General features: G+C 41.8%; 1 protein-coding gene across 1 annotated transcript in view; it reads left to right on the forward strand.

Moving 5' to 3' along the window:
- DLC1 (DLC1 Rho GTPase activating protein) overlaps window positions 1-19,881 on the forward strand; it is a 370,991-nt gene that overhangs the window by 314,201 nt on the left and 36,909 nt on the right. Inside the window, exon 5 of the mRNA XM_065405826.1 lies at window positions 19,554-19,625. Coding sequence (XP_065261898.1) covers window positions 19,554-19,625 — 72 coding nt within the window. The remainder of the gene's footprint in view (window positions 1-19,553; window positions 19,626-19,881) is intronic.

Genomic DNA, 19,881 nt, shown 5'->3' on the forward strand with positions numbered 1-19,881 from the left:
TTTACATCTGTCTGACCGCAGTGATGAAACAACAGTTGGAACTTCAAAAAACAAGAATTAATGTAAAATATGAGGCTGATTTGGGATAAAATTAACCAATCTCAGTCTTTGATGATATGCAGACATTTTCAAAATTTCAGTGCTCTTTTACATGCTCATCGCTTTGCAACTGCTCAAAGTACTTGTGCATGTTCTGTATCATTTTAAGGCTCAGAATGTGTCTACCAAAAATGAGTATTTAAATGATCATGAGAAAATGTAAAAGGGAGTAGATGACTTAGGAAATTGTTATTGAGATACATAGCCTTTCACGTTTAGTTATGACTTTCTAGTGACTGTTTGGTAGCCACTATGAAATGAGTTTGGTGGTCGCTCTCCAATTCCTGATAGATGGGTGTCCACATCTCAAAAAGCACCATCCTAATTGACAACTTTTTAAAAATAAGTCTTGGCAATAAGGCCAAAGACTGAATGTAGATGGAAATGCAGGTGGGATCCTCGCCTTCATCAGGTGCTCATTCCAGAATTGGGGCCTAACATACCCACTGCCCTGGATTTGGAGCTGGATCCAAATTTTGCTGCTTATGCCCCTCTGTAACTAAAAACTGTACATTAGCTCCTACTGATAACAAGGAACACGCACGATACTCAGAAACTCAAACAGCACTATCCTATACAGTAACATTTATTGGAACAATTTTTTCAGAGCTGTGCCCATTGTTTCTTTTAATAGAGAATAAAGTATATTCCACTATAGTGAGCTGTCATTACAAGTTACTATATATATATATATATATATATATATATATATATACTAGAAAATATCGTCAAGTAATTAAAGCAGCATTGACTGTGTTGACCTTTACTTTTTGACAGTTGCTATCAGGGAAATGCCCCTAAAGCCCACTGACCATGGCTCATGCTATGACTAACATTTCAAATATCTACAGGTTAGGACCTAGGAAAATAGTTGAAGGCAAGCGTACAATAGATGAATCAGTCAGCTTGTAGTCAGCCTCTGGAGAAAAACAGTGGATTGCAAACATTGTGAGCAAGAGTGTTTTTACTGAGGTTGTCTATCCCTGTGTGGATAGGAGGGAGGTTTGACTTTTTAATCCTTGTCTGTTGGCAGTGCCCTAAATCTGAGCCATGCCAAAATTATGTAGACTTATAAATCAGCTATAGGCTCCCAAACAGCTGAACTTTATAAGCCCTACCATGTCTGACTGGCCCCAGTATTGCTGCCACTCGTAGGAAATGTTTAGAAACTTTCCCTGGTACAGACAGGGCTGTAGACACCCACCTCAGGGTTGGTACTGGAGGAACATGAGCTTTGTTGAAAAACTGGAGCTAGGACCCATCTGAAAACCTCAGCTTGGGAGTTTGCATTTCCTCTGCTGCCTTCTCTACTAGGTGCACCAAAGTGAGGAGTCCTGGAGCCAAGGGTCTAGAGCCATGCCCATCTCAGTGCAAAGGGGGGGGGAGCTGTTTCATAAAGAAGGGGATTGTACACTAGGGTTGCCAATTTTGGTTGGATGTATTCCTGGAGGTTTCATTTTATGACATAATCTTTAATTAAAGATTAATCTGTAATTCCTGGAGACTCAGAGACAATCCTGGGGGGTTGGGGACCCTATGTAAAGCTCTCCAGCAGAGCGTGCCTACGGCTTAGGAGCGCATTCTCCCTGGGGAGCTGGATCTCTCCAGAACGTCTCGACACCCAGGCCAGCTGGGACTGGAAGGGAGGCGCCGACGCGCAAGAGACAAATTGAGGCACAAGGTAAATGATCAATCCTGCCCCCCGTGAAAGAGACACCGGGCGGGGCGGGGCAGGGCGGCAGGGGGCGTGGCCGGCGGCTGCCCAGCCGCGATGTCGAAGTTTATGTGGGACAGGGCGGAGGGGGGGCTTTTTCAAACTCATCGCAGAGCCGCTGCGGCAAGGCAGGGGCAGAGGTTCGCGGACCTCACCCGTCAGCAGCGCGCGGGGGCCGGGCAGTCCCAGCCAGCTCCCCGGGGAGCAGTGCAGGAGAGGGGGCGATGGCTGCTGGACGCTGGCGGAGGGGGAGCGGCGGGGCTTGCAGTTGCCAGCCTGCTCTGTGAAGGGCTTGGAGAGTGACGCGGGGAAGGCGCTGGCCGGGATCCTGCGCGGCGCTGGGGAGATGCGCTGAGGTCCGCCCAAGAAGCCTGCTGGCCGCGCGTGCCGCCCTTTCGCCCGGCCTTTGATGTGCCAAGAGCCGCCGGAGACCATGATTCTGACACGTAAGCTCTGTCCCTGCGCGCCTGCAGCGGTGGCCCAGCTGTGGGATTCGCTCACGCGCCGCTGGTCCGGCTGGCCTCTCTCTGCTGCCGGTTACTCGTGTTTAGCGGGTCATAGAGCCACAGCAGGCAGGCGGGGGACCCAGATCCTGACCCCCTCTCTGTTACGGGAGCCTGTCCTTATTGCACTCGTTAGTTAGTTCCTCGTCTGTGGGCTTTCACAGCTGCCTCGGCACCGAAAGTCCGTAGCTTTTCATTGTGCCTCTCTAGAGAGAAAAAGCGAGCAGGTTTTAAGTTGCGATCGCTGCAATGTGTTGTCCTGCTACTGTTTAATGCTGCGGGGGGTGAAAATGACTTTCGTCCGGGCAGCGGGACTGGATTGATGTGGGGTTTGGGGAGGGGGAGGGAGTGGAGGTTGCGTTAAAACACCTGGAAAGTTCCCTTCTGCTGCAACAAGCCTGATCCGGCTTGAGAAGATCATCGATAGGCAAATGGGTTCCCTGCATGGGTGTGATTAGATCAGTAGTGTCTCTTGCTCTTGTTGTGCTAGAGGAAGGGGCGCCTAGCAGAGTTGAAAGGGTGGGGAGGCTTGTCAGCACAGACCTTTATCTTGGCACGTACACTAACTATTCACAATTCCCCGGTGTCTCCACTCCCCCTCCCCCCTTTGCATTTTGGTACGCGTATTTCTTAACGATCTAAGATCCTGTGCATCCTTTCTGGCTTGTTTGAGATTCAGAATCAAGTTTCAGTCCACTTCTAATGTCCTGTTAGTATTGTTGTTGGCTTTTACCTATCCAGACTAGGTTCCCTCTTTCCTCAGTTATCTACTGAGTTAGAAAGTTTGGGTTTGTTGTTGGGTTTTTTTAATACCCCTTGGCAATACTTTCAAATCTCTTTCTAACTAGGAAAAGAGTGTTTTTAAAACACAAAATACGTTCAGGTGCTGGAAAGTCTCAACTAGCAGTTGACTTGGTTTGGAAATTTGGCTGTTAATATTAACTTATGTGGCTGGTGACATACCAGGGCAATAGCCAAGTTTGCAAAATGTAGGTTATTAAACTTATGAAAAATCTGGTGCTGGTTTGGACTAGTAAGACTGAGGGGCTTTTCTTGAAACGTGCTTTTTATTAGATTGCTTAGAATTTGTGACTTTCAATTCCAAGTGAAAATGTCAGAGTTGTAATTCATAACTCATAAAGGAAAGGAGCTTGTTGTAATTGAGCGGTGCCTGAGGTTTTTAAAGGGCACTACAGTTGAAATAGTTAAACCAGTCTTTAAAAAAAAAAAAAGTGCCCAGGAGAAGGAAGCATATAGTTTCTTTTGAAGTTCTCAATAATTAGTCTGATGGCTTCAAGGAGCCAGATGACTCCCTCCTGTGCTGTGGTGCCCAAGCCCATGATGTCATGACTGGAGCCTTTGATCTCTTTCAAGGAACACCTCCTTTCCCCCCCCCCCCCCCCACAAGTAGTAAACAACCCCGCTATATTTCTAGCACAAATAGAAAACAAATTCTTTTTGTTGTCAGGTTACATTTCAGTACTACCCTCCTCTTTCTTGCAAATAGTAACTATTCACCAAAGACCCACTTCTACCATAATTGTAAAGCTGATGAACAATGTGTTTCCATTAAGCTAATGAACACGGTACTACAAGTTAAAGTGCATTTACGATTAGTGTGACCAATCTTTTTTTAACTCTATTCTTTTAAAGAAAATAACAAGTTTTACAGTGCCACCTACATTTATGGCACTACATAAATAATTATTAATCTGCCAGAAGGTTTTGATTTCCACATCATATGGTAACAATTTTTAAAATGTGTGGGTCTGTGGGCTGAGGGAATGCATCTTTATCTTAGCCATCAATTACAGATGCATTTTTGACATGAGTAAGTGTGACCTATTTGAATTCTCTGGCCTGATCAAGAAATTCCCAGCAGCAAAGCAGTGAGATACCAAGTGTCAGGTTACATTTTTAATGCTGTTTTGTGGAGAACTAGAGGGAAGATAATAGTCAAACAGATTGCAGAACAGCCTCTGAATGTAAATCTATCAGCAGCTCGAAGTTTGACTAATTCAGCATCCATCTGGCCAGCAGGCTATTGCTGGTCCATAGCGTAGATAATTGGTATTAGGTTCCTCCATTAATTCAACCAGTTTGGTTTGCCATGTTGCAGCAGATGGTAGCAGTATCCTTTAAGTCACTCGACCTGCATTTCCAATAAAAGGAAAAAACTCGATGACAGATTAAAGTATGGAGGAGTGGGATAGCCTGCTGTTTAGCAGATGGGCCCAAAGGTTATTTCAAGACTTGTCTGAAACATTGCTTAAGGTTAAGATTCCTATATTCAGATTAGGTTCTGAAATACATTATATGCAAAGAATATGTATCTATTATTTTATCAATCCTCCTGCACTGATAGTTTTATGATGAATCAAAACTATTTGAAATCAGCTGCATTCAATAACCTCAAGGAATCCCCAGACCTATATGACATGTAATAAAACAAGTTCTCTTTGCTCATTCTTCACCAATGGAATGTCTGAAAAATGCAGATATGTTACGTTGGTTTATGCACATAGAGAGTTCTAGTTCTTTTTGAGCGATACCAGCTGTCACTAAAATCATTTTCTAAGTAGTAGTTAAAAATACAGAAGGTGACCTTTTTTGTTTTGTTTAGATCTTAAATCTCAATGACATACCCAGCAGTTTTAGAATGTACAGGGAGATATTTGAACAGTACATTGCATTGCAACAGAGAACAAGATCTGAGGCTGGGTATGTTCTGTTCTCAGGCCTGGGGCCTTACAACCAGCAGAAGTTGAGTGCTTCTCTTCTGATAAACAGCACTGTAGCTGCCCCTACTGGACAATGGAATAATACTGGCGCTGACTATAGAAATCTAAAAGTACTTGCTTGCATACCATGCATACTGATCCTCTTGAAAAAGGAAAAAGTGTGTACCACCAGTGCTTCTGTATGCTAATCTGTAATGCTATTAACCTACATATATAACATGTTTTTGATACCCAGTAAGAGCTTTCTAGGTTGCTGATCTTCTCCAATTGTACTTTGAGTTATGAGCAGGGAGGTTGGGGGAGAGTGATCATGCTTTTATTTTACTCTTCCTTTCAAGCAGATATTTTTCATGCTGCAAGTAGTTCTTAGCTTGCGTATTTACGCATTTTTGTAAATATTTAAAGGTGGGGTTTGTGTGATTTTATTTATTTATTTATTTATTTTTCCTGCCCATGATTTGGTGAGTTTCTTGGGGACCCACCCTTTTCCCATTGAAGTCAGTTGGTGTTTTGCTATTGACTTCAATGGGAACAGGATGGGGCCCTTAGTCTGTAAAAGGAGATGGAGGAAAAGAGCCCCTGTGTTGAACAGGATGGTCCAGTATTGTAAACAAGAGTTTCTCATGCTTAACTATCTTTCCTAGCAACAGGAAGAAGGAAATGAGGCTATGCAAAAGGGCCCTGACAGGCTCCAGACAATACTAGCCCCACCCTAACATTCACGCTATATGACCAGAAGACTTACAGAAATAAAAATAACTTCAGATGTTTCCCCTTCCTCCCTGTGCATATTGCAGAAATATAGCCAAATCAAATGATCTGCAGCTCACAAAGAGGACTGTTTTGTTGTCCAAGGACTGCACTGTGATATAGGGGTAATAATATAGCCCTAAACCAGGGGTCGGCAACCTGCGGCATGCGTGCCAAAGGCGGCACACGAGCCGATTTTTACTGGCACGCTGCTGCCAGCTGGGGTCCTGGTCGCCGGCCCCGCTCAGTCTGCTGCCGGCCTGGGTGAACGGAACCCCCGGCCAGCAGTAGGCTGAGCAGGGCCAGCAGCCAGGACCCCGGCCGGCAGGAACCGGTGGACGGAACCCCAGACTGGCGGCGGGCTGAGCCACTTAACCCACCGCCGGTCTGGGATTCTGTCCGCCGGCCTCACTCAGCCCGCTGCCGGTCTGGGGTTCTGGCTGCCGGCTCCTGCCAGCCAGGGTCCCGGATGCCAGCCCCGCTCAGCCTACTGCCGGCCTGGGATACCAGCCGCCGGCCCCGCTCACCTCGCTGCTGGTCTGGGGTTCCACTGCACTAAACTGATAAGATCTGCATTTTAATTTAATTTTAAATGAAGCTTCTTAAACATTTTAAAAACCTTGTTTACTTTACATACAACAATAGTTTAGTTATATAATATAGACCTATAGAGAGAGAGCTTCTAAAAACGTTAAAATGTATTACTGGCACACGAAACCTTAAATTAGAGTGAATAAAAGAAGACTCGGCACACCACTTCTGAAAGGTTGCCGGCCCCTGCCCTAAACGATAGTAACATCTTGATTGGGCATTACAGTGGGTTTTCTCTACAGACTGCTCCTTACAACTGTCATTGACAGACTAAATTTTCCTTCATTCTTCTTTAATTCTGACAATTTTTTTAAGCTGGGTAGCTCTCAAGGATATAGGTAAGAAATTTGACAAAATCAGCAGGGCATTTCTGGAATTATTTCTTTGACTTGTTAAAGTGAAGATAAGCTTCGTTATAGTTGAGATGAACTGCAGAACTTGTAAGCTCTCGATCCAAGAAGCGACCATGAATTTCAAACCAGCAACGTTAGCAATTCCAGGCATATTTCTGATTTATCCCTGTGCTTTAGCAGGCTAAGGTAGACTGTAAATAATTCTGTGTGGTTCAAGATGTCAAGATGGTCTTGTTTATTTTTTACTCCAAGGCTGATGAATATAGAGGAATGTGAAGGCTGTTGCTTTTCCAACAGAGACTGACTGAATTAGTGGAGTGGGTTATGTTATTTAGGCCAAAGATCTGACCACAACTTTTAACTTGTTCTTTCTCCCTCCAGTGAATACTATGTCTCCAATAAAATTGCTTCTGAGTCTGGAATAAGTTGCTATGACATATCTTTAGTCTTTTGCTGTTTGAGGAAAATCACAGCCTGTGTTTCATCACTGATGAGATGCATGAATGGGGCACGGGACTTGAGCTTTGAAGTCTTGGTTCTTTTCCTGGTTCTGCTTGTTGTGGCCCTCATGCTGGCCCACCTTACTCTGCAAATAGCCCCAATGAAATCAATGGGACTACTTGTGAAATAAGGTACTGCTTGACATGAGTATAAGAGTAGTTGAGTCAGGTCCTATATGACCATGAGCCAACTTACTTAAGTTCTCTGTCTCAGTTTCCCTATCTTAAAATTGGGGATAGTAATACACACCTTTAAGAAGCATTTTAACATCTGTGGATGAGTAGAGCTGTGTAAGTACTAAGCATTATTATTTGTTATGAAGGATTTTCTTTCAAATAGTATCTGAGTTCCAATAGACGTGTATGTGTTTCTCTTGAGAACAGTTGTGGTGGGTCACATGGGATTGACATTTCGTCCCAGAAATAAACATTCCACACTAGCCCAATTATGGACAAGGGGGAGATTATCAAAAGCACCCAAGGGATTTAAGTGGACTATTTTTCCATTGACTTTCTCTGAGATTTGTTCCACCTAAATAGCTTTGGTGCTTTTGAAAATCTCCCTCCAAATCCTCTTCCTTGCATACAGCTGAAGACCACACACAGAGGACAGCACGCATAAAAAAAATCTGTTGGGAGTCTATAGTAGCCATATATCTTCTATAGTTGGAGTCTGTAGTGACCCATAGAGCTATTCCATGGCAATCTACTGCAGCTTCAGGGTTACAAAAAACCCTGTGAACGTATGTCCCTGCTATGTGAGAAAACGGCCAGTGTCACAGATGCTGTGGTTGTACCTCACCCCAAGCTCCCCATACACACTAAGAAACAAAGAGCCAGTGTAACCCACCACTGTTCTGTCCCATCTAGTGGCACTGAGACCACTTAGAGGGAGAGATTAAATGAGTCTGCTCTACAGCCTTAGCTAAGAGCCAGTTGGCTTTTAGCTCACGCGGTAGAGGCTCATGCACTAAGCACCTAGAAGTCCCAGGTTCAATCCAGTCCACCCGCCGACGACTGGGGTCTGTCGGTGTTACAAGTGGGGGCTCGTCCGGGATTTCAACTGGGAAGTCTCTGAAGCTCGGGATGTGCTTCCTCAGCTAGGGGAAGTATGTAACGCACACCTTCTGGGAGTGATGTTCTGTCCCATCTAGTGTCCCATCTAGTGGCACCAAGACCACTTAGAGAGTTAGCTAAGGCTGTAGAGCAGACTCATTTAAGAGCCAGTTGGCTTTTAGCTCATGTGGTAGAGACTCATGCTTTAAGCTCCGGAGGCCCGAGGTTCAATCCCACCCACTGACGACCGGGGCCTGTCAGTGTTACACCTGCATTGCATGAAGTCCTCTTCTTCAGATGTGCCAAAGTCTCCCTGTCCTCCTGCAACAGATCAATGTCTCCACTGCATTTAGGCCCTTCTGTAGTTCTTACTTGATACAAGGTTTGGTCTTTAGTTCGGTAATATTAAGCAAGGTATTTTTCAAGTGGACTTTGTTATTTGGCTCCATTGAAACCCGTTATTATAACTCTCTCCATAACATATCTGAAATTTCTATTTCCTAAATACTTGCTCAAAGAAAAGCCAATTTGTCGCCTGGCATATTAAAAGTGCAATTATGGAAGTTACCTTATCTCAGCCTTGCAGTGGCTTTGGTGAGCAAGACTCTCTTCCAGGAACTGCTTCTGAGTTTATCAGCCATGTCTAAATGCTTTTATCCGTAATAAAAATCTGTACTTTTATCTTCAACTTGTATAGTAGGAGTTTGTTTTTAGTCTTCAGATTAAATAGTGGAGCCCACTCTGATATCTGTTAAAGGAATGGCCTCTTAAAAGAGCAATTTTCATGGGAAGCAATCAAAACTATATAACTTCATTATAAATATGCATATTAAATGAATCCTTCTTGAAGGACGAGACATTTTGGGTAATGGGAGTGGTTGCACCAAACACTAATTTAAAATACTGAAGCCCGAAGGTATGTATGGTTTAGGGCCCAGACCTTTCAAGAGTCCTGGATTTCACAGTATGCGCTATATTCTGGGTGAATCAGCCTCCTTGTGTTGCAGCACCACCAAGCCAAAAGAGTTACTGTCTAAATAGCCTTTGTTTTAGGGAGTGGTCACCCAACTGGGAGCCAGGAAGCCATAATTTCAAAGCTCATCTCTTCCATTGACAGGTGTTTATATTTCTTCAAAACCCTTACTATTAAGCATTTCTGTCAGAAGTGGGACTAGAGACCAGGTCCCTAATACAACCGAACTAAGTCTTGTCCATTCAGCCATGCTGCTTTTCAGAATAATGTGGCAAAAATGTGTGCTTGGCTGGCCTATCACTAAGCATGGCTCTAACCACTAGCCCACAAACTTCTAGAAAAGAAATGGAATCCTGATATCCACGGTCTCACAAATAGTTGTGTGTCGCGTTCCCCGCTAGGGGCTAGCCCCCATTGAGAATAACAATGTAACCAAAATGGAAGAGGTCTGTGCTGTAGATCTGAAGGGCCTGGCTTCTGCTGATCATGTATGTGTGGGGAAAAGTAGTATGTGACTACGTAGCTAAAGATCATGTGATAATGCATGACTAGTATTATGTATTTATATTGTAGTGGCACCTACAGGCCCTGTTTCGGGATTGAGGCCCCACTGTGCTAGTCCCTGTACACTCGTAGAATAGCCCCTATATTGGCAAGGCTGAAGACAGGTGTAGTGAGACCTGACTAGCTAGCGATCAGATGCTTCTCTTCTGAGTCACCATTGTGACAGTTGAAATCAGCTGGGGGCTGCTTTCAGTGGTCTCTAGATTTGAAGTCTTGAGCTCTGATGCAGGCATTCTCAGTGGAGGCTCTATGGCTGTGGGACTTGTTCACTCTTGCTTTCCCTAGAGCCTGAGTTTGCTTGCTGACCTTTTGCTTGCAGTACAAGTTCTTGGTTTGAACTTGGCTTAGACTATGCAGGTTTATGGATCTTGTAGGTTGGGATGTTTCGAGGGGAGAGGGGGGCTGTTATTGCTGCCTTTGGAGGCAGTTCTGTTGATACACTGAATGTCTATGTCCAGATGCCATAGTAAGCAGGCATTTTTGTGGGGGTGGAGAACAGGGACGAGGTTTTCTACTCCCTCCATCCATTTGTTCTTCTCCACTTTTACTCCAAGTTCCTTTGAGAAGGATTGGATGTTTCTCACTCTGGAACCTGCCAGCATGGCTCCTTTGGCTGGCCAAGCACAAGAGGCAACTGTCTGGTTTTCCTCCTTAATAATTCTTTGCCTGCCATCATCCTATACCAGTGGTAGGCAACCTGCGGCCCATGGCAGGCCGCAGGTTGCCCACCCCTGCCCTATACTATCGTTCGACCAATAGTCAGGCCAGATAAAAATTGAAGTGTCCAAATTGTTTTCCATACCTCACATGGATGCTCATTGGATAGCTTATGTCCCCACATCTTAAGCCCTTCCTTAAAATCTCAGTGAGGGGAGAACCTCTTTAGCACATGAACACAATAGTTCATTGTAAAGGAAACATACAGATTATAATAGTCCATTCTAGACAAACTTGTTAAATAAGTTTTGTGTTTGGTTATTTACAATGTTAGAGTAAACATCAGATTACACCGTATTTTAACTTGTTTTCATGCCCTCTTTGTGTGAAGGGAGGGATGTACACTGTTTAATGTGGCCAACATGCAATAAACATGTGTGTATCACTGATGTTCCTGGTGTACAACTATGCTTTATGGTGAGTTGTGGTGTGTGTTGACAGTGTCTCAAGGAGGATAAAATGGGCTTTTCTGATTTCTTCACTGCTAATAAATCTGTGTTGAATTAAGGATTAGGCAGAGGAGACATATTCATGCTTGCAGACTTTATGCATAATCTTTATAAAGAGAAACAATATGTACAGGTGAGTGGCCTGTAACCTTCAGTGAGTAGTGCCAAAATACCAGCCGTGATATTCTTTCCCCCCTCCCCCTCACACTCTCCTTCCAACCTATTAAAAGTAAACCAACTATACATCAGTTTGCCCCATTGGCAAATTTGAAAGTAAAGTGATCGCTTTTGGCAATGCCAGGTTTTATTATTTTTATCCAGATTTGGGAAGATCACATAAACCACTAAGAGCTCGATTGTTCCCAGTCATGGTCAGAATCTGTGGGGAAGGAGATGGAGATAGACCATAAGGAGATTTCTTACCTTTATCCCCTTGCACTTCTGAAAACAAGGATTGCTCTAGGCTAGCACCCAATCCAAAGCCCTTTGAAGTGATGGAAAGACTGATTTCAGTGGGCTTTAGATCAGGTCTTAAATGAAACTGAAACATTTTACATCAAAATCAGTTTCCTTTTCTTTGTTAATCCACGTCCTTTAAAAAAAAAAAGAGAGAGAGAGAGAGACTGGCCTGAAAAACTTTTGAAACAATTTTATATACCAAGGACTGTGGAAAAGAGAATTTTGATCATGAGTCAATCAGAGTTTGATGCATGAGGTCAATATTATATTTCATGTATTGCTTGCTATTATCAATATGCAATAAAAACTATTATATGATTTATCTTGGTATAATTTATAGGAAAAAATAAATGGAGCTAAGAAACAGAGATGGGCTTAATGCATTTGGAAACTAATGTTAAAATTTGGCTGTTGTCATTATGCAAGTAATTAAACTTTAAAGCACCAGCTATAGAAATGAGCTGCTCACTCTGACTCTGAATAAGTAGTGGGGGCTGGTATCTTTATAAAAAGTTCTGTTTAAAAATTGTACTCAGGCTTTCAGAGAAAACATCAATATAGGATCCCAAAGGAGGATCCTAAAAATCTGGTTCCTTTCATTCTACTCTCTTCTCCCTCTATTACCACAATGAATTCCACACATTTTCTGTTGCTTCTCCAAATGTGGTGTGGTTTATACATAACATGAACAGCATAGTTAGAGCCTTGCTACAGGGTTCCAAATATCTCCATAACTTGAAAATCCCCTCCAGTGCTTGACACACAGCCAGTCAATAACACAGGAAGAGTGTTTTTCAGTTGTCATCAGCTCATCGAGAAATATTTGAGTGGGGTTTTTTTTCTCCTCCTTCTAGGGCTTTTATTATTAGAAAGCAGCATGTTTGTTCAAAAACCCCAGGCATTGCTAATCTGAGGAAGGGAAAGGAGGTGGTGCCACACATCTTCCCTTTCAAAGACCTTACACATTTTTTTTCAAAAGCGTTTGGCAAGAAATATAGTGAAAATCAAAGAAATCTGTACAGGCATCTTTATTAGTTTGACTTGACTATTGAAGTATGCAGAGTTAAATGGAGATTGACACACACCCCAGCTGAATGTAGATCAAAATAGGTTGAAGCAAAGTGAAATTCGAGGGTGTATTAAAATAGTCATTTTGCAAAATTTCTTGTGTGTTTTTGAAGATGCAGAAGAGGGAGGAAACCTCAGGAAAGGCTATATTTTTAGCTTTTCTTCAGACCCTGCAAATTAAACACAAGGACCAAATTCATCCAATGACAATGGCATTAACCAGGGGTGAATTTGGCCCATGATGTTTTAAAAAGTTATCAGTAGTGCACACCTACAATAAAAGGGACACAGTACTCTATTGTCCTAGCACTGTTGTAATAAGAATTGATTAACACTATTAAAATCAACCTTTGAGCAAGAACCTTTATCAGGCTTTTCAGAATTATTTATTTTTTGTTTGAATGTTCATTGACGTTTTTAACAAATTTCAACTTTTATATTAAGATAATTATGATAACAAAATACTGATTTTTCATTTATATACATTTTGGGGTGTTTTGTTTTTTGTTTTTTTTTAAACTGTTGACACTTGCCAAAAACCAATGTTGTTTTCTTGGAAGGTGCGCAGCACTGAACTGATAATTCCTCTGCTGCGTTCATACTGAGGAGTAGTTAACTGTGTAGTTTTGAGAATTTTATCTGAGGTTATGAAAGAGAATTTGTGGGTGTGGTGATCCTGGCCTGAAAGGTAACTTTAGAATGGTAACTTCCTAATATTTGGCAGGAATGTAATTCAAATACCCAGAGAAATGTTTGCTTTCCAAATTGCACCGGGGTTGTCATTTTGCATCCTAAGAGGGACAGGCAGATTAACCTGGGACATCTTCTGCCAGGGTATGAGCCTCTGCAAAGTAACGGTTCAGAACTTCTTGACTAGTTCAAGACACTGGTTTGGTACTGACCAGAAACTTTCCAAAACTGTGCCAAAAATTAAGATGTTAACTATTTTAATGGGAGAACTGCGGGGAGCAGAATCCCTTTGTACTGCATCCATGCAATATAAATCCAGTACCTTAGAGAATTCTGTGTATTGAAGTAATTGTGACATCATTTCTAGTATCTGACATCACTAGGAGTCTTGGGGAAGTTGATTTTGGTTAATGTACATCCTTGCATAGGTCTCTTGTGGTAGCTAGTCCATGAAGGTTATTTTGTTAACTATTTTGCAAAAAATATTTTTTGGGCAGGACAGTGAGTCAAAATTAGAATTTATTAGTCTGCTTATGGATTAAGGAAAGAGTAGGTGGATTTCCCCCCCCCCTCACCCCCCCACAGCTTCCCCAAGTATCTATGTGCTAGGGTTGTTCCAGACTCTGATCTCAACAGCAAAGCCAAGCTTTTGGTGAGATCTGCTGATATGAAACAGCGGTGATTCTGTTCTACTTCATAGCAGCTCTGTAAAACCAGCCACCTTGATGCAGCCAAAAGGAGTGATAAGCAGAGCTTCACTGATGTTTAGAGGAGCCAATAAGACCATAAGGGTGTCTGAGTTCAGGCCAGGGGAAACCATCTGCTTGGAATAATTGCTTACATTCTGTTTGGTGCTTAAAGGGAGCTGATTTATGTCTTTCTGCAGGTGTATGAGGTTTGCACCTGGTTGCATGGGGCTGCAAAAGTACCAGTGTGTAAACCTTTGCCAGAAGTTCATGGATTCGTGGGAATTATAAAAACCTGAAAACCATTTGGGAGTATTGGATAGATCAAAATACTTTTTCTTTCCTGTGTTCAAATAGAACTGTTGTGAATTTTCCTGTTAAAAAGAAATTAACTTCTGCATCAGGATATATACCGTTTTGATTTTTATAATCTGGTACCAACAAAGCAAAGTCTGTAGACCTTTTGAGCACTCCATTTTGAAATTACAGTGTCAAATGATATGAGAATTAAGGGATTTTGCCTTGATGCTTTAGTATTGCAAACTCTCATCTTCAGGAATCAAGACATTGCGAAGTTTAATAAAATGAAGGGAGGGTTAAGAATTCCTGTTTGTACTTATTGCTTTGGAGGAGGATTGGGTCATCTTAGCACCCCAGGAAACGTGTAAATGTGGCCTAATGATTCCCAGCCCCATACAAAAGGAACTCTTAACCTTAATTTAAATGTATAGGTCTCCTTTGTGAAACAGACTAACAAATAAAACTGTTTCCAATAAAAATTTCCTGTTTCCTCTTTAACACATTTGCCTGCTGTTTGCTGATAGAAAGCCCAAGAATAAAGACTTCATTGTGTTTCCTTTGTATTTTTAGTTTCTAAAATAATTTCTTGTGTATTGGGAAATTTAAAAAATGTTTTTCACATCAAAAACTTTCCATTGCTTGAAGAGAAGTAGCACAGGGCAGATTCTGTCAGAAGGGCCACATGTAAGTTCACATATTTCTTGCCATGTGAAAATACGGAATTTTGCAGTCTAAAATAATGGTTTTTATTGACACGAGCATTTGAATCTATTGCTAGTGGCAGACTTCTTACTTTAAAAAGGAAATGGCACATCCTTGCCACACGGGCAGTACAGGAACTGCACTTGTCTGTCAGACTGTAAACCAGTGGTGGGCAACCTGCAGGCTGCATGCGGCCCATCAGGGTAATCTGATTGTGGGCTGCGAGACGTTTTGCTGATGTTGACCATCTGCAGGCATGGCCACCCACCGCTCCCAGTGGCCACAGTTCGCGGTTCCTGGCCAATAGGAGCTGCGGGAAGCGGCGGGCCACAGGTTGCCCACCACTGCTGTAAACCAATTTCCAACCAGCGTTAGTACACATTTAATAATCATGGAAAAACTGTATTAAAGGACAATTAAAGCAGATTGAAAATTAGGTTACAAGCTAGGGCTTTTATACACAAGTGTCACTAAAACAGATTGGCAGATGGTTTCAAATCATTTGTGTAAGTTCCCTCCCTCCCCGTGTCCCCACTGATGTCCCTTTTCTAATTAAGATAGCCCTCATCAACAATATGCTCAGAAATCCATTTATAACCAGGGCTCTGGCCTGTAACCTGGATTTTCTGGGTTCAGGTAAAGATGTAGAAGCAGGGCCCCAGGTGTCCCTCTGCCTTCAGCAGCTGTCTCCAGACAGGGCTGCCATCAGCATCATCCCAGTGGCCATTCCCATCAGGTCCTTCCTTTCCTTTTGTCTCTGTGCCCCAGCACCCAGACAGGTACTGATGCAGCCATCCACACTTCCCTGACAAGCACTCATACAGACTCGCCTTTCACTGCCACCTGGGTATGAGCCCAGGGCATCTGGGGATGCCTAGAGCCTGAGGACTGATCATTCTGACTGGGAGGAGAAACTGTTCTGGGCAGGGTGGGCCTGGACTTCAGTTGTCCTCAGCCCAGGAGAAAATACCCTGGCTGTTCCACACTGTTTTTTAACTAAAACCTTTTATTTTCCCATAAGGCTCCCACTTCATTTGTGGCAGGAATGGCTGCTCTCCATCTATTTAGTCATTATTCTGTAAGACAACAAGCTTTGCAACGCAGTGAAACTAATCTGTTATCAGCAGTTTAATAAGCTGTTTATTCATCACAAACTATATGCTGGATTCTCATACTGTGCAGTATCCCTGTAAAGCCTGGTATTTAAATCTCTTTGAATAGAAGTTCATGTTATATATTGCTTGTCATCCTCTAGCTGATAGAGCCTAGCTATGCTGAGGTGGGGACAGATGCGTCCTAAACCACCTTTCTATTCCTCTGATCCTGGGCCAACTGTAATGAAAGAGTCCCAGACGTTACTTAGAGCATTCTAAGGGCAGATCTAAGTTATGCCAGCTGGAGCTGTCCTATAGGAACCACTCTGTCAGCCAAGGATCTGCTGGAATGCTGTTCACTCAGCTTCACTGCCTACATGCTCCTCCCTGACCTGCTCTTTGCAGAATGGTAGGAGTAGGTGACATAGAGCCAGCTACTCCACTACCTGGTTTTCTTTTTAGGGTAGCTTTCCAGCTGATTTGCAGTGCAAAACAGTTGGAACAAGGGCCAAGGAACTGGTCCATAGTTTCCCGGAATGCTTTGAGATAGATTTGAGATAGCACAGTGTCTGTGGGTTAAATGAATGCTGCCATTAAACATTTGGTGGTATCTCACATCCATCATCGACTATTGTAACCTGTTTGATTTAGAGACACTCAGGTGCTTTAAAACAGTTCTCCTGCTGTTGTGGGAAAACCAAGAATAACTAGAGGCCAGATTTTGACAGTATATAGGTGTTGCTGCCCTCAGTGCTGCAACACCTACCTGATTTAGGAGTCTAAATTTAATTTTCAAGAGTGATTTAGGCACTGAGGAGCCAAAATTCCATTGACCAGAATTGACAGAATAGGATTTAGCTTTCTTAGTGCCTAAATACCTTTGAAAAATGAGATTTAGGCTCCCAAATCAGTTAGATGTTGCAGTGCTGAGCTCTGCAGTGCCTAAATATCTTTAAAAATCTGAATCCTAGGCTCTTAACTCCCATTGATCCTTTTGTAAATTCCATTAGGTGCCTATCTACATCTGTGGGCACCTAAATACCTTTAAAATTCTGGCCAATTCTATAGCTTTTAGTCAGGCAAAACTTCAATTGAATCCAATGAATACTGCAGGATCTAACCTACAAAAATGAGAAATATTGCAACCACTGGGTTTTTGAAGTATTTTCAAGAATTTATTTCAGATTCATAAATTAATATGTCATTGCATCTGAACCCCTTTTCTATGAGGCCATTAATATTTTGTTGTTGCCTTTCATACCCTTAGCAAGACCAAAGTCTTGAAATAACTTTGTGTGGGATTTCTCTCAGCATCCTTTCACGTACCACAGGACTGTGCCTAAATTAAAATCCAGCACTGAGTAAAGCCCCAAGTTTCTTATGCTTTACAGTTGGAAATGAAGTATTTTTTTTCTTTTTGAATAGCTGGGTGGATGTGGCTGTACGTGCTTGTTCTCATGTGGTCCCTTAATCTGAAGATGAAACAAACACAAGTTGCACAAATATTTGCCAGTCTTTGTTAGTGAGCAGGGATTTCTTATTATTTGTTTATATTGAATGTTGTGCTTTGGCTCTCCTTAGTGTCTTGATTTGGATGTGCATCTTAGCACAGCAGCAGTATACTATGTTCAGCAAAACAGAGAGCTCTTACTTTTTAATTCTGCAATATATCTGGAAGGTCAGAGTAAGTGAAATAATTGTCGTTTTGGAGACCCAAAAGAGGCTCACCATTTCTTTTGTGTGTGCATCTTTAGGAATATTTTATAATGTGTGTCAAAATCATACTATGATTTTAAGTATGCAAGTGAGGCATTGTTTTAAATTCACTGCTGCCAGACCTATGTGCCGTAACTCGTATTCTGAAGCAACTGTATTAAACTCCAGGCATGTACTGATAGCAATGGTATCTAGTCAAAGTAGGTGGCAAAATTGTCTAGTCACTTGTGTCTAATTAAGCCTTTTTGTTCTGGCCCATCAAGAAGTCTGAATGTAGTCAAGGCCGGATAAACATTAAGAATTTCTGATTGCTCACCACCTGTTTGATCAAGTAAAATGTTAAAGAGCCAAACACATTACATGTATTAGAACAGCTCTGGAACACACCCCCTCCCACACCAATAAGTTTCAAATTCTTATTTCTATATTAGCTACTATTGTCAAAAGCTAAAGCAAAGACAGTGCTTCTCTGTACCCTATTAGGTTTGCAATGCTTATATGCAGAGCTTAAAAAGGCAAGTGATCTCCGCACATTATCTTCAACATCAAAGCAAATGGTTTTGATTTTTTTTTCCCCACTTGCCCAACTTAATCAATTTGAGATTAGTATCTTTTAGTAAAAATGGACCATAAACTTGAAGCCTCTGATAAGAGAAAATGCTTCAGTAAATCACCACTATTTGCTGAATCTTTAAGTTTGGCTTTCTGGTTAACCAAACTTAGTAAGAATCCTGCTCTTAGATTCTTTTGTTAACAAGCTGCAACAGTTTGCTATGGAGAGTATGAATTACCAATATTGTCCTTTTAGTTCTCATTATGGACCATTACCTCCTAGCTATGATCAATTCTAAGCAAGATACTAAAATATTTCCCAATTTATCATTTTCCTGAGTGTTTGGAAGAGCAAAACTAGATTCAGATTCTCCTGTCAGTTGAAAGAGAACTCTTCTAGCTCCATACAGTTCTGATTTATCCATAAATGATGCTCTCCTAGAGCTGAACTTAACATCCATTACATTCTTCTGGCTTGTGACCTATCAAGACATTAACTTCTCTATTTCTTCTGGGATAAAGAACCCAAATTAATTAGATATATTGACATGTTTGACAAGAAAATATAATACGTAATTTGTATATACATTTCCTTTCTCCCAGTGTCATGTGCATATTGTGAATTATTTCATTTTGCAAAGTACTGGTATTTTTGGGTGGAGGGCAAGAAAAAGTTAGTTGGGGAGAATAATTTGCTTACAAACCGAGTAACTCATAAATGGCTTAGATACCTCCAGTGCTACTCAGTTTTAACTGGGTAGTAAATATAAGCTTGAGTGAGCTGCAACACAATGTGTCAGTTGTTCTTAGGCTTTTGGTCTATCAGTATTATCTACATGATGTTAAAGCACAGGGTATTATAAGCTTTATTAGGTATTTCTGACTAGAGAGAATAGCTGTGCCAAGAGATTACACAATTTATTGAATTAATGCTGTTCACCCCAGTTTCTCTGGTTTTTAACAAAACCTGCACAGAATTGTCCATAATACCACCGCATTCATCTGTTTGTTTATTTAAATATTCGCATTGAGCACCTTGTAAATATGAGATGAGTATTAATGTAGCTCCAATATCAAGATGTGTTTGATCACAAAAGGAAAAGCAAATCAAACGTGAAACAACAAAGCCTGAAGAATAATAAGCTATATTTCAGCTAGGATTTTGCTGAATATTTACATGCTCATTTTGTAACCATAGCAAAGGAAATGGTACAAAAGAACTTTTTGCTTTGCAAATGACTAACCAGAGGGTATTTTTGCTCCTCTTCTCTTCCAGAAATTGAGGCCAAGGAAGCGTGTGATTGGCTACGAGCAGCAGGGTTTCCACAGTATGCTCAGCTTTACGAAGGTAAGTAGTGGAGTTGATGACGTTGATTTTTCTATGTCATCAATTTACCAGTGCTTTATTGTTTAGACAGAATAATTAATTTCTAAATGCAGTGTCAAATATGGAACAAGGGTGGGGTGTGAAGAATTGAAGCGCTATCAGATCATGTACTGTGCTGGTATCTACCATCCACCACATGCAAACACACAAGTTGGTGACTTTATACCAAAACCTACAAAGACACTCAGACATGGTGGCAATTTTAAATAGTTTCACT

The sequence above is a fragment of the Emys orbicularis genome, chromosome 5 (genome assembly GCF_028017835.1).
Source record: "Emys orbicularis isolate rEmyOrb1 chromosome 5, rEmyOrb1.hap1, whole genome shotgun sequence".
Classification (NCBI taxonomy): Eukaryota; Metazoa; Chordata; order Testudines; family Emydidae; genus Emys; species Emys orbicularis.